Source organism: Pinus tabuliformis, chromosome 8 (genome assembly GCF_031772625.1).
Source record: "Pinus tabuliformis cultivar Carrire ecotype Pingquan chromosome 8, CPIR1, whole genome shotgun sequence".
In the NCBI taxonomy this organism is placed as follows: domain Eukaryota; kingdom Viridiplantae; phylum Streptophyta; class Pinopsida; order Pinales; family Pinaceae; genus Pinus; species Pinus tabuliformis.
The window spans coordinates 1,584,725,669-1,584,741,339 of record NC_142294.1 but is presented as its reverse complement, the minus strand read 5'-3'; the positions used below and the strand labels follow the sequence as shown (position 1 = coordinate 1,584,741,339).

Below are 15,671 nucleotides of genomic sequence, written 5' to 3'. Positions count from 1 at the left end.
TAAGTCTAAACTTAGGAACTCTGGTTAATTAAAGCAGGTGTGAATCTTCTAAAAGAAGCTGAGGATCAACTCCCCGTTAACCTTAGCCCTTGATTATGTTTTAGTCTTGGTCGTTGGAGCTCCAACAAGAGATTATAAGGAGTTCGATGCGCATTTGGATAACACATCGAATGAGCGATCAAAGATCGAATTTCTCAAGAGTAGGAGCGTTGAGTTGTCGGAATGAGATCGAGTGATCTTCCTGCAATGAGGGGCAGGGATATTAGTCTAGAGGAGAGTTTACCAGATCCAGAGAGTGCAAGGCAGAGAAGGCATAGAGTAGTTCAGAGAGGTAGTGCAATGCCATGCAGAGGCAGCGCAGAGCTTCAAAGGGAGTCTGAGATTCAGCTGGGTAGTCGAATTCCTGAGCCAGAAGTCAGGGTGTGAGACCGGAAGGCCAGAAGAATGAAGTTCCAGACAGCAGGAGATTAGAGGAGGAGATGACGCAGACCCCAGAGAGGTTCACACAAATCTGCATAAGTTGACATAGCGGTTGCGCAGAGCTAGCGTGGCGCCAATCATCCAGAGCCTGGATCAGATTCAAATTGCCTGACATGTGTGAGATTTTTTCTCACTATTTCCTCGTCATTATTTCTCTGTATCAGATTTCCAGTTTGGGCATCTAATGATTTGTACTCAGATTACTATAGCATAATAAATAAAACCCTCAGCTGCTGCACTGTTTTTCCCACATTGGGTTTTTCTGGGGACATTTGTCCAAAAACAACAGTGTATATGTGTTTGTTTATTTCTCTCCTGTGCAATATTTAGTTTCCGCATTATTTTATTTTGTGTAGGCTGCAGTGTATATATTTCAGTATTTGTCGTAGAAAACTGCATGTAACTTGTTCAAGTAATTAACAAGTAGGAGAAATATTATCAGTTCACTATAGTAGGAATCGGGTAACCAATTTTTCACATGGTATCAGAGCACAGATTGTGATCAGAAGAGCTCAGTTGCAGAAGGAAGAGGGAATTCAAAATTACTACAGGGGCAGGAATTCGAAACCCCAGAGGCAACACAGTCCTTGGGCCAAGGAGATTGAAGTTCTGAGAAATCGATTTCTCTAAGTGAGTCGATAGAGAAATTCGATTCTCCATATCGAAGCATTCCAAAGGCAGAAGAGAGCAGCGTAGTTTCCTTGCAGAGCAGATCTTCAGCTAGGACGCAGTAATTGTGTAGCAGTTGCTGGCAGAATAGCATCAGAAGGAGAGAAGAGCACATATTGAGGGAATTCCTTCCTCAAAGGACTTCTAGGCAAGAAATTTGAATTTTCTTAGCAGAGCAGCAGTAGCTGTATGCAGGATTTCTCACTCCAAAAGGGAGTGCGAATAGCTGGGCAGCAACTGCGCATAAGAGAAGAGGAAGTAGTTCAATTTTTTCAGGAGAGATGGCATCAGTTGGGTCGAGAGATCAAGATCAATTGGATGGAGCCTCAAACTATGTGATCTGGACGGCCAGGATTCCCTGCCTTCTAGATGAGCATGATCTCAAGACGTATGTCGATGGTGTGGTAGTTGTACCCGCCAATGCAAATCCACTCAAGAAGTAGAAGGTTGAGATGGCAAGAGCTAAGAGGATCATTCTCGACGGAGTTCGAGATCATGTAGTATCCCATATAGCTAGCAAGGCTACTGCCACGCAAATGTGGGAAGCCTTAGCCACGTTGTACGAAGGATCTTCCGAGCAGTGGAAAATGTACTTGGAGGAGATGTTGAGATGCACGAGGATGCAAAAAGGGAAGCATGTAGACCCTTCGTTACTAGACTTTAGGATGTCCAGGATCAGCTAGCTTCAGTAGGATCATCGCCCCAGCCTACAGAGTTTGTTCGATTAGCGCTGAATAGCGTTTCTGAAGATTGGCAAGTTTTCGTCTAGAGTATCCTGGGCAGAGAAAAAAATGTCGGAATAGGAACGTGTGTGGGTTGACCTATAGTAGGAGGAGATGAGGCGTGATCTGATGAAGGCCACCATCAGTGGTAGTAGCAGCAGTGGGACGAGTAAGTGAAGGAAGAGGAGGATGTGGCCCTTGCGTCAAAGGGGCAATAGGAGCGTAGAAGAAAGAAGGATATTTCGAAGATCAAGTGCTTTAGGTGTGGTGAAGTGGGCCACTACATCACTCAGTGTCCTCTGAGAAAGAAGAGCAAGGAGGAGAAGCAGGATCTTTAGCAAGCTGCATCCACAAAGACCAACAAGTTTTCCTCCAGACTAGAGGAAGAGTTTGCCATGATAGTCGAGATGCCTCTAGGGGTGAGGTGGAGCAATCTAGAGTTGTAACCCCAAAGAGCTATAGGATGGGTACGATACTTGAGGAGTCCACGTCTTGGATCAAGACCTTGCTACGGGAGCCCATAGTGAGAAGTAGAAGGATGGACCAATGGCAGTTAGCGAAGTCAAGTTTCAGAGTGACAAATGCAGTAGCTAGTAGCGGTGTAAGACTAGGCAGCGCAAAGCAAAGTTGGCAGCAATGCAGTTGGCACAATGTAGAGTTAGCAGCAGTGTAGAAGCTTTAGTGACAGTGCAGAAGCAAGCAGTAGTAAGAACTCGAGCGACAGATGCATCATATTGAAAACAGTTGGTTTAGTGTATTAGATGTTTTTCTGTTGCAGATGTTGCAGTTGCAATAATAACAGATGGAGAGAGGGTTGCAATGTAGATGCAGTAGTTGACAGCAATTCAGCAGGGTCAGCAGCAACACAAATGCAACTCATATCAGAGTTGCGCAGTATTTGGTGGGCAGTAGAGCCAGACATGAACAACGCGGCAGGAGATGGTGCAAAGGCAGAGTGATGCTTCAGCAAGTTGCAGCACTAGAGCACATTCCTCCCTAAGAGGGAATGTTGATTTTTGTAGCATTGGATGTGCTCTTGCTTCGGGATTTTGCAGAGAGGCTAAGATACATGCATTCTCCAATACCCAAAAATCGTTTGGGAAAATTCCACCTAGAGATGGTTTAACTAAAATAATTAACTTTATTGAGGAGAGTTTTCGGCGAAACTCACATCGAAATTCATTTGTCGACGCGTTTTGAACCAGCAAGTGTGGTTCCCTAAGTCTAAACTTAGAAAATCTGGTTAATTAAAGGGTATTAATTAAATCAAGTGTGAATCTTCCAGAAGAAGATGAAGATCACCTCACAGTTAATCTTAACCCTTGATTATGTTTTAATCTTGGTCGTTGGAGCTCCAACAAGAGAATATAAGGAGTTCGATGGGCACTTGTAGAACACATCGAATGAGAGATTAGAGTTCGAATTTCTCAAGAGTAGCAGTGTTGAGTTGCCAGAGTGAGATCGAGTGATATTCTTGGAGTTAGGGGCAAGGATAGAAGTCTAGAGGGGAGCTTTCCAGATTCGGAGAGTGCAAGGAAGAGAAGGAATAGAGAAATTCAGAGAGGAAGCACAGTGCCATGCAGAGGCACTGCAAAGTTTCAATGGGAACCTGAGATTCAGCTAGGAAGTCGAATTCCTGAGCCAGAAGTCGAGGTGTGAGACTAGAAGGATAGAGGAGCGAAGTTCCAGACAGTAAGAGATCGGAGGAGGAGGTGAAGCAGACCCTAGAGAGGTTGACGTAAATTTGTGTAAGTTGACGCAGAGGTTGTGCAAAGCCAGCGTGGGGAGAGCCATCCAGAGCCTAGATCCGATTCGGATTGCCCGACAGTGTGAGATTTTTCCTCGCTATCTCCTTGTCAGTATTTCTCTGTACCAGATTGTCAATTTGGGCATCTAACAATTTGTACTCAGATTACTACTACATAATAAATAAAAATCTCAGTTGTTGCACCGGTTTTCTCACATTGGGTTTTTTGAGGGACATTTGTCCAAAAACAACAGTGTATGTGTGTGTGTTTATTTCTCTCCAGTGCAGTATGTTGACCACTACGTGTCAACGACCCATAGCAGTACACCCCCTTTTTTCGCAAAAGGGATAGCACCTGATCGATGTGTCTGTGTCGCCCAACTATCATCATCAACCTGATCATCGTGTTATAATGTAAACCCATTTTGCATGTATATGATGTAAATAATCTGAAGAGAATCGTGTCATGTATGTAACAACCTAGGTAACCTACCTTTCTAGTGATGATCTCCATTCTAGGATGTTTCTCATCTCACCGATCCATTCTTAGATGGTCGGCAGAGTTTTCTGCTTCAGTCTTACCCCAAAGCTGGAATGGATTTTGTCACTAGGATCTTAGGGGAGTCCTAATGTTCTAGATCGAGTCTTTGTAAAAGTGATTTGGGAATAATCCTAACTATTTGGTTAGTTTATTTTATTACAAACTGCTTGGTATGTTGGATTATATGTGTCGCAGAAATGCGCAGTCTGTGTGGGTCTATTACAAATGGGTTTCCCCCCTTATGATGTAAAAAATATGAAAACCATAATGTAAAGTGTCTTGAAGGTTGAAAAAATAATTTATCCCCTCATAGGTTAATTAAAATCATTAACCATAAATTTAATTAATTCTAGGTCCTAGGTAAATTTAAATTCTCCAAAGGCAAAATTCGTCAGTCCTAAAAAATTAAATTTTAAAAGGTCCTAGGACTAAGATAAATTAATTATTTTGTTAAATTTTAAACCTTTGATCCCTAGGGTTAAGTCAAAGTCAAATTTGTGGGGAAATTAACTCAAAAAATTTATTTTTGAGTTAACTAAAATGCATTTATATAAAAATTTCGAATTTCCTCAAATATTTAAATATTTCGATGGATAAGATTAAAAGAAATTTTAATATTCATCAACAATCGAGATTGTTTTGATGAGGATCACTCGAACTAGCCATTGGAGGATTTATCTTTAAATAGGAAGTCATTTGTCAGTTGATTCATCCGATCTTTGAATCGTGTGCTTAGCAAGAAGCTCTTGTGTAATCTTTTTTTTTTTCTGGATAATAAAGAAAGACTTTGGGGTTAAATTCTGCTAGTGTTACTCTTCATGGGAATACTGTAAGATGTTTTATTTCCATGCATGAGTTTTTCTAAAGCCATTGATGATAGCTTCTGAAGAGTGATTTGAGTACAAGTATCTCGCTCAATTGCTGGGGTTTGAATAATAATTTAAATTTTGAATGTAATAGCAGGTATCTCTATTTGTCTGAATTTTATTATTATTTTCTCGCTTTATTTTGATAGCTGGATTGAGTTTTGCAGAGAAATCTTGATTTTATAACCTCGGGCATTAGGGGAAGTTTTCAGTTGGACCAGCAAACTCTCGATATGTGTTTCTTGAAGAGCCCAACAAGATTAGCTTTGGGATTGTCATAAGAATTTTGTTGGTAATGCACAAAGGATTTCGAGTTAGCACCTCCTTTAAAATTTAAAAATTTAAATTTCTTGTGTGGCATAATGATAGATCTGGTTGATTAGAACTTGCAGTTTTTGAATTTTGTAATTATTTTTCTAACGTGGGTTCTTTCTGGGTTTTAGTCTTTTATCATTGTATATATCATTTGGGTGTTTTACTGTTGTCGTGCAACTACAGATCTGAGGAAGAAATTTGTGTAGAGTCCAGATCTAGGCCCTGGAGGGTAAGATCTAGATCTATGGGGTTTATCAACATAACTTTCCAGGGATATTATTCAAATTTTTTGCAGTCCAAGGGTTTAAAAAATTTTGGATCTGGAAATTTTCATAAGGGTTTCAAGGCCAAATCTGAAGCAAGAAGATTCAACATTTTAATCAGAATTTCTGAAAAAAAATTAAAGGGTTTTCTGGCTACCATTTATCTGTTGACTGAGTTTTCTAATCTGCCAACTGGGTTTTTCGATTCACTACAAAATTTCGAATTTTTTTTAGAAAACTCTTATCCCTCCATTATTCCAACCTTCATCTACTGCCTGCGGTTTTCCCATTGTCTGTTGTAATTTTAAAATCTATTGTTCCTCATCCTCGAAACCCCATCAAAATCACAGCTCCTTCAAAACCCAAGCCTGCAATCTCCAAACGTTGTCCCTCTTCTCCTCCTGTGTGTTGTTCGCACCTCCAACCCGCAACTCCATTCTCCATCGACTCTGCAAAAACCGCGGCTACCTTCATCAATGTTTCCCGCATCCCTAAGCTTGCTTCGTTCCCTAACCTACGTCCCTTTCTGTTGCTATTAGTGTCCTCTACAAACTCATCTGTGGCTTTCCTCACCCGCGTGCCCTCCTTTCTTGCTATCCCTCGCAAACCCGCAGTTCCTTCCTCCATCCAACATTGCCCCCCTTTGCATCCTGCATCAAGCCTGCAGTCTTCAGCTTCCTTCCCTCTGCTACAACCCACGTAAGTCCCTCCTGCCATCCGCTTAAGCTGCTTCTCGCTTCCCTCGACTCCATTTCGCAGACATTTCCACTGCCTACTCTCCCTCGCCTATGTACTGCCTCCTCCTTCAAGCTTTCTTCTCCGTCGTCACTGTCGTCTCCAAACTTGCAAAACCAAACATTCGATATACTCATAACAATTCAGTTTCTTATTTTTACTTTATGTTTTAATATGAGTTAGGGTTAGTGCGTTTTCATTTTTTTTTATTTGATTTTTTTTTTACCTCTGTTACTTTGGTTAGATTTATTTTACATTCGATATTTTTTTTTTATTTGTGTTATGTGTTAGGGTTTAGTTTAGTTTCTTTTTTTATTTTGTTCTAATTTGATTTATTTTTTTTTGTTGTTCTCCATTTCCTTTTCTTATTTTCGTTTTAATCTTTTTCTTTTTTTTAATTGACTTTAGTTTTGTTTTAATTCTTCTTCTTTTATTTTAATTTTGTTTCATAAACAAAATTCAAAAAACATTTTTAAATCTAAAAAGTTTTAAAAAATTCATTTTTGTGACTTTAGAATGGTTAAGGAATTAAATCAAAAGAGGAATCTGAGATTTTACATTTAAGAAATTTTTATTTTTATGTGGCCTACAGCCCATAAAAATTTAAATTTGACTAAGGTCTTTTGATTTGATTTTTAGTCATATTAAAAATTTGATTTCTTCATTTACCACATTAAATTAATTTCCTAAGGAATAATTAAATTGTTAATCTAAAGTTTCTTGGTATCCTTTCATTGTAGTGATTTCTCTATTGTCAAGTGCGATTAATGTTTTAAAATCATTGACTATTGGAGAATGATAAATTATTCTAGATCTAGGTTATTAATGAAAATCATTTTAAATATGGAATCATTTCTTAGCAGTTAAATTTTTCATGATATTTAATTGCCAGAACTCTTGCATGATAAAGTTTTGGGCGTTGACATTTAATTTTTCATGATCATCGCTTTGCCACATTTATAAATTAATCTATATAACTTGTTTTTATCTAGTTTATGGTTAATTAAATATAAGGCACTGGTCTAAAATCATTTATTTCTTATGATTGTGTCTTACTTGTCTTAATTGCTAGATCTATCAATCTCGATTAACCAGGATTTGTTTCACATCCATCAAGTTGTTCATCTTTAAGTCTCCTAGAGCCTGTGTTCCATAGGCTATTCTCATTCATTCACCTTAGGGACTACCCCCCTTGACTTGTCTAGGAGAGAGTCTAAACGGAGTGAGTAACGATTAGAGTGACAACCCTTATTCTGAGCGTTGTAGCGTTGTCGCGGTGCCTAAGCACTTTGTGCGACAACACAATATTTAGTTTCCGTAGTATTTTATTTTGTGTAGGCTGCAGTGTATGTATTTCAGTATTTTCCGTAGAAAACTGCAAGTAACTTGTTCAATTAATTTACCAAGTAGGAGAAATATTATCAGTTTGTTGTAGTAGGAATCGGGTAACCGATTTTTCACACTACCCCCCATAGTGTTGGAAATACTAGAAGGGGAGGGGTGAATCAGTTTTCCTTAGCAATTAGCACTTTTAAATCTTTTCAGAGCATTAGTTAATCTTCAATTATTATTAATGTTTATGCAATAATAACAGTAAATAAAAGAACACAGTAAACATAAGAATTTTTGGTGGAAAACCCCCTCCGGGTCAAAAACCACCAAACGCTTCTCTAATTAATTCTTTAATCTTTAGCCCCAATTGAAATGAAAGCAACAACTTCCTAGAATTCTAGAAAAGCATTCTTCTCTAGCTCTCACTGGAAGGACGTCCCAACCCCCTAGTTTCTTTAGTAGTCAACTGAATGGATGCCCCAACATCCTAGACCAACCTACCACCCTGAAGTGTTCACATGCTCCAACCTGTAGGTGACTTCATGCACCAGCCTAGCACCTTCCTGCCACCCTATAATGACTGAAATAAGGCAAGACTGTGGATTCCCAAACCAGGGACAACAATCCACGATACAATAAGATGTACAATGATTTTCGTGTACTTCACAAAATACCCAATCTCTCTATGACCTGCAACCCAACCATGACATCATCCCAACAGTGACTCCTATACCTCCTAACATTGCCTATTCAACTCTAAGCAGAATGACTCTTTCACAAATGACTCTTTTACAATCTTTACAATGATGACTCTTTTACAATTTTATAATGATGACTCTTTTACAAATGACTCTGTTACAATGATGAATCTTTTATAAATGACTATTTTACAACTTTACTATAATGACTCTTGGCCTTGACACTTCTTCAAAATATATGGATGGTTGCCATGTCTTCAAAGGATGTCCCGCTACAATGCTTCCTTTAATTTGATACTTCTGCTCTTGAATTCTTGCTTGAAGTTGTACTTAAATCTTCTTCTACCTCCATGCAAAATTTGCCCGGCAAAACCAATCACAAAACAAAACAAAATACCCTTCAACTTACCTCTGCCTGCAAAACACATGTAAGTGCATAATAATGAATAAAAACAAATTAAAATTACAATGCGTACCTGAAGTGTGCTTGTCACTTTTTTTGTTGACTTGTTGCAGCAGTAGACAAAGACTCCCACTCTTGACATAGGCATGGACTGTATGCAAGACTATATCCAAAACTGACCTAAAGATATATACAATAAAAACTGATGACAGACCCTAGACTTGTGATGGACCAAGTTCTAAGTACAACAACAGAGAGCATCCTATCAACTATGACAAGACAAGTAACATGAACTTACAACATCATATAGATTTAGCAGACTTGGTGTAGCATCAAAATATGTAGCATCAAGTGTGTAGTATCAAGAATAGGACATCCAAAATGTGCTATCAAAACTAGTTGTGACATATAGAGACATAAAGATATAACCGAGACCTTGTATGTACTTACATTGTCCTATAAAAACATATGTCAGAGATGATACTCATATTTCAAGTGTAAACACTAATCATATATACCTTGTTGTAGGAGACTTACCCTTGACTATTGATGTGTGGTCCTTACTGCAGTAATCCTTGAATGCATGCCTTTTCTTGCCTTCTGGGAGCTCGATATTGAATCTGTTGTTTCTATGCAATTTCAGATCTCCAGGGTTTGAAAGTTTGTCCTGTGGTATCCCTCTAAGTCCTCTTTCCAACCTCACAAGTCTGATCAAGATTGGATTCTTCAAGAAAGAGTTATGCCCAATCTTCCACGATGACTTGATTATAGATTGGTTCAGTAGAGAGAACTTGTACGAAGTGCCACGTGTCACTGCTGCGACCTTCGACCCTGAAAACGCTACTCAACAAACTACAGTCTGTCCTCTTTCTGTGACTATTTAAGAAATTTGAATCCAATACTCAGAGATAAAGTTATGACAATTTTCCCAACATCACTTGTTTGACATGGAATTCGGGAGCCTGCAAAAACCCTAACTTCCTCAGATCATATCTCCGAAAATATAGCGAACCAAGATCTGAAATTCAGTCACAAGGTTCGTCATGATTTCTGATCAAATGGGTTTTAATTTCAGCTTCTGAAGCTTCGCAGAAATAAAAATAAAAATAAAAAATAAAAAAATTAATTAATTAATTATAGCAAAAATGCCACGATGACCTGTTTGAAGCCACAAAATCCCTACTAGAAGAGAATATGAGGGTCATTATTTATATGAATGTCTTGAGTTGAGAGGGTCCTCAACAAGTGAACGTTGGAGGGATTTTAGGAGCAAAAAAAAATAATTAATTATTGACTATTCAATGACCACAACCAATTATGAGTGCCATGCCACAACCCCATAGGGTTTTAGCCCACTAACTGGGGTTACTAACCTCAAACATGAATATCTCTCAAACCGTGAAGAATTACATGGTGTGCCATATATCAATGGAAGCATCTCGACGAGTAGAATCCATCTAGAAGATCCTTGACTTAGAATAGAGTAAGTTGCCAAATTAAATGCCCATGGGAGATCGAGGTAACCCCTGGTGCTGCCTAGGTTGACATCAATTACAACCATTGATTAACACATAGTTTATTGTAGGGAGACAACTAGAACGGAGAGGGCGGGGATCAGAGTGATAGCTTCTGCCTTGAGTCGTTGTCGCATTTGAGGTCTTCAATTCACGTGACAACAAGTGCCATAGATAAGGTCCTTGTCAAAACGATGCCCATGAACCTCCCATTTCCCCTCTTCAATATGTAAGTAATCATTGATATCAAAGTCCAAAGAGGTAGCAGATCATTTCTTCCAAGATCTTCATGACATTCAATGAAGGCTTCCTCTTGAATATCTAATGGCTGGCATGCTTGAAAATGTTCAAGAAAGCCATCAAAGAATGCTTCGATAGATGAGATGCTCCTAGGTTTGTGATTTTGTAGCCATGAATTATGACCTTGGAGGGATCTCATGAATAGAAATATGAGGACATCCTAGTGAATCACTTCACCCTTTGATGCATATGCAACGAACCTTGCTACATGGTTTATTGCAGAGAGTGGATGATCATCAAACTTGAGCGTTCCATGTATGGTATTCTAGGTGACATGATTAGGGTTTACAGGGATGGAAGTGATATCCAAAGAAAGGAACTCGTCAAAACAAGATCTCCTATTAGGTTTACACACCAAATATGTAGGAGTTTCCAAGGTGAAATTAGAGATGCCTAGAGAGATGCTAGTTTCAGCCTACAAGCATTGAGCTTAAAATTTAATGAAGAACTAGGGCTTCTTTCTTCCAATGGATTCAACAGGAATGATATGTCAATATTGTCGTATGTGGAAAAAGACACACGTCTCATGTACCCGTAAACGGCCAAAAATGTTACCACTCAATCTAGCAGGGGTCCTACTCTTTACAGATTTTCACTGATGGGAGGAGTCTCAGTATAAGAGAAATCACTTGAATGATAAGATCAATAGCAAAGTATGATGTGATTTCTTAGGCCCATTGAAAGGAGAGGCACAAATAATGGCTCAATGCCTCAAGAAGAAGTTAATGGCTCTCCAAGAAAGCCCTATGAGGAGACTTAGACCTAGGAGGAATGTTAAAATTGGCAACTACGGCCAAACTCCATGTGGGTCATCTTATTTATGGCAGCTGATATTTTTCTTGGATCTCTCTCATTGAGAGGTGTAGAATTGATCTAAAGATCATCAAATTCCGACAAGTATTCATGGAGTTATGAATTTATTTGTGTTATAAGACAAATTGTCAAGTCGGCCAACAACTTATGTAGGCTTAGAAGCCCAATAGTCATGTCTATTCATCATCTGCGTTTTAGTATAAATAGGAGAGGACTTGAAGTCATTTGAGGGACACACTCTTCATGTGATCTCCTCCTCTCCGCGTCTTTGGGTTTTTGGTGAAGGAGAAACACTAAGAGTACACTGGGCTAAGTAGATGATGCCCTAGCCGCAGTAGCTGATGCCCTAGCCACAATAATCCGCAGACTTATGAGGAGACCTACACGCAGAAAAGAGGAGACTTATGGGTAGCATGTCTCAAGAGGCTCAATACGCAGATGAAAGGAGGGCTAATATAGGCCCTAAATGAAGGCCTGAATCTGTTGTCTATTGACCCTATGCACAGCTCCTTATCCACAGTCATAATCTGCCTTATCCGCAGTCAAAGAAGGAGGTTCCAGCCACCGAAAATGGAGGTCTCAAGCAGCTGTCAAACTGTGCCTTAAACTGCAGTCCAAACAAGGAGTTTAAGCTGCAGTTCAGGTGTGCCCTAATCCGCTATCAAGGTAGGGCTAGTGCTGCCCTAGTCACAGGCCTAAAGGAGGTCATAATCAGCAGCAAATGAAGGAGGAAGGTCATAGTTAAAGGAGACCTTATCACAGTATGAAAGGACCCTTAGACGCAGCAGAAAAGTGAATCTAAAATGTAGCAAGGGTAACTATATTACAGCATGAAGGATCAATGATAATGTCACATAGCTGTAGGTGACAGCAAGGCTGTTTGGGCATGTTAGTATTGCTCCTAAGCTCAATTTAAAGGGAAGGAGAACCCGCGATAAGGAGGAGATTGAGGCTGCTATGTAAGGGCCGTTTGAATCACTGTTTGAAGGAACCTAGTTGCAGTCCACTGCTGGGCTAGACCGCAGGCCATAGCCAGCAGTTGGAGACCATTTTAGGAGCTGTGTTCATAAGGTAGGCAGTCCTATAATGCAGCAAATCATTGGAGGATCGTATGAAGGCTAGCCGCAGTAAACAGGTGAACTGTGGGGTATGTTTAAGGTGTTGTGACTCTCAGAGTTTGTGCCCTAACCAATGTCCAGGTCTGCCATGAAATGCACCAGTCCTTGCTGCATATGAAAGGTACCAGATTAGCAGCCTTGACATGATCAGTGAAGCAGCAAAGGAAGGAGAGTCTCATGGAAGGAAAGCTTCAGTAATCTGGGTAATTGACTGAGTTGTTCATCTGCTGCATATCTTCAGTCCTTGGTATCAAATCTGCAACCTCATTGTGTCATCTTCATGGTGAAGATCTCTGATGTCTGATCTCCTATTTGGAAAGTCAAGTATTGACTTAAAATCATTGTACTCTATCTCTCTCTCTGCTGAACTATTGAAGAACATAGAAGAAGAATTTATCAAGGGTTTCCCCACATTGGGGTTTGTCCCTAGCTAGCGCCACATCTTGTGTCCTCTTGTCTTGGCTTGTCTTCTGCGATTTACGTTTATGTTCTATCTGCAGTTTACTTTAATGCTGATGTGATTGCTAATCTGAAAAAGATATGGAGCTAACTGTAGAAATTGAAATGAATTTCTCTAAGCATAGAACATACCTAAAATTAACAAGGAAGGATTATTCAATTACAAGGGGATTCTCCTAGGCCTAAGGCTTCATAAAGGGAAGATCTCTCTAAAGGCTTTATAAGATGATTACCATACAAGGCTTTAACACCAATAGAGAGACCTAGCGAAAATCCAAGCAAGGCCTAGAACTTGAAGAGAATGAACTTCAATGTGATTGCTTGGTCAAGCAAGGAGAAAGGAGAAGGTCCAAATGGTTAACTTCCTTTCGATTTTGAAGTGCAAATGACCTTTCGAGTGCCACTAACCTAAAAGGTTCAAAACAAATTAAAATAGGGCTTGATATTTCTCCCAAACTAACCACGAGAATTGCTTCAAATTTTGAAGGTAGCTAGAGGAAACTATAGCGCAGTACCCTACCGACTCGCTCCTCAAGCTGACCTTCCTAATGCAATTCATACTAGGCAGATTCTAGGAAAAAGGTGAAAAAGAAAGTCAAGTATTGCTAGGCACTAGTCTTAATCCTAGGTTGATCACCTAGGAGTAAGACTAGTGCCTAGCAATTGGGAAGATCCCACGACATTAGGATACAAGATTAACCACCAAGTTGGGACAAGGGAACAAGAGTACAATCCAAGACCAATCTTTCCGCCGAATCCCCCCACTAATCCATGTCCAAATGTATCCAAGAAAAGGAAGCATAAACACCCAATTACATAATGAAAACCCGGACCTTTGGGGTTGGAAGTCCCACCTTCAAACATACGATTATAACAGATGAGCGAAGGCACACAATGGTTGGCTCAGGTAGCGGAGAATGGTGACACATCGAGCTATTTGGTGGTTGTAAGGGGCTAGGGCTGCTGGCTGCCAGCTAAAGACAAATCTAGGAGAAAATTTCTCCTATAGGGGTCACCCACTGGTGGTGGGTAACAGGCCACACCTCATTGTTGTCCCTTAGTCGAGTTTTTTCTTTGTAGGTTACCCTCTACAAGAGATGATAGATTTTGAGACAACAGAAATGGCATAGTTAAGAGCCTGAGAAATGAGCTATGAGGCTAAAGCGGCAACACAAAGCTAAGAAGTAGAGGACTAGGATACTGGTTTGTTAAATGAAATGGCCAGCTTTTTTCTTTGAAAAGATGCATCATGTATTACTTCACATAACCCTCTATTTCATGAAATAATACATGATACAATATTTCAAAAACAAAAAGGCTTTGGGGAGAGCTAGAGATCATGTGAGAATTTTGAATGTTTTGGTTGATAGTTTTGTAAGCCAAGTCAAACGTGGTCACTCAGCTAAGCTAGCCTGGGGGAGATATTAGCACAACAAATTGTAACTAGCCTATTTGAGATGTGAGATTATTGTCAGTGCAGTTTTTGTAATAGATAACAACATAGGTCTTTGATGAAAGAATAAGTTACTCAACTGATGCTTAGCAGTATGCAATTACTACTAAATATTGTCATGGTTAAGAAGTAGTTAAGGATTGTCTATAAAACAATAAAGATTTAAAAATGTGACAGGCGAACATTTGTTGAGTTACTGCTTGATATTCTTTTAGGAAGTTGATATATTTGTATGTAAAGAAAAATAATGATGTTCTGCATATGAGGTAGGGTCGGTTTGGTTCAAGTGTGAACAGCCTCATATATTTTACATTTGATGAGTTGTGTTTCTTTCATATCGTAGTTCTTAATATTTTAATTGAGGGCATGCCTTCCTTACTTGTACAGCTACAATGCATTTACCTAATTCAAGATATATCATATGGGGGATTTGCAATTTCAACAGATGAAACATGCTGTCAGTTTTTAGTGGTAGTTCACTTTTAGATATGTAGATAATGCAAAGGTTTCGATTTGCAGTTTCCATTTTTTTATTACACCTGGCAGAGCTTTAGTACAGAGAATGTATGAGTAAACAGGTTCTCTATATGATTCTAATTGAAAATTACTTGTTTTAACAGAGATATTTAACATTTGTGATTACTAAAACTATAATCATGAAAATCTCACTTTTCTTGTAATGGATTATAAATGAAAATGGTGGGATTCATTTATTTCATTTGGAAGGCATTGAAGCCTCACCAGTCTACCGTCACCCTCATGTAAGTTTTCAACAACTGCTTTTCCAGCAAAAAATCCACGTCCAAGAGGACTATAAGGTACAATGCCTATTCCCAAATCCCTGCAGAATTTCGAGAAGAGTTAGAAAGAGATGCATTATCAGTGGTTCAACGGTGAAAAAAGACATGCATGGACCATAATGGCAAGATAAAAAGGATCTCTACATTATAAGTTCACTTATCCGTCAATCACCTCTCTCATTGCTATCTTGATTATCTCTATTAGGTATCAAATAACATTAATTTATTCCCTATTCCTTTCAAGCTCGTATCAAATAACATTAATTTATTCCCTATTCCTTTCAAGCTCCTAAGAGATACGACCAAGATATGAACAAAAGAATTGCCACAATAACAAGACTATTACATCTAGTGCTTGGCTTCCAAAATTTCAACTTTGAATCTGGGTTCATAACAAGCTAGAGACTATCATATCAATGCTAGGAATCTTCATAACAAATGTA

The 15,671-nt window shown here is 39.1% G+C and overlaps 1 protein-coding gene across 1 annotated transcript in view; it reads right to left on the bottom strand.

The window, feature by feature from the left end:
* The window catches only part of LOC149242110 (putative aldo-keto reductase 1), a 294,759-nt gene that overhangs the window by 24,648 nt on the left and 254,440 nt on the right, over nucleotides 1–15,671 (bottom strand). The window contains exon 5 of the mRNA XM_089374180.1: nucleotides 15,170–15,269. Coding sequence (XP_089230306.1) covers nucleotides 15,170–15,269 — 100 coding nt within the window. The remainder of the gene's footprint in view (nucleotides 1–15,169; nucleotides 15,270–15,671) is intronic.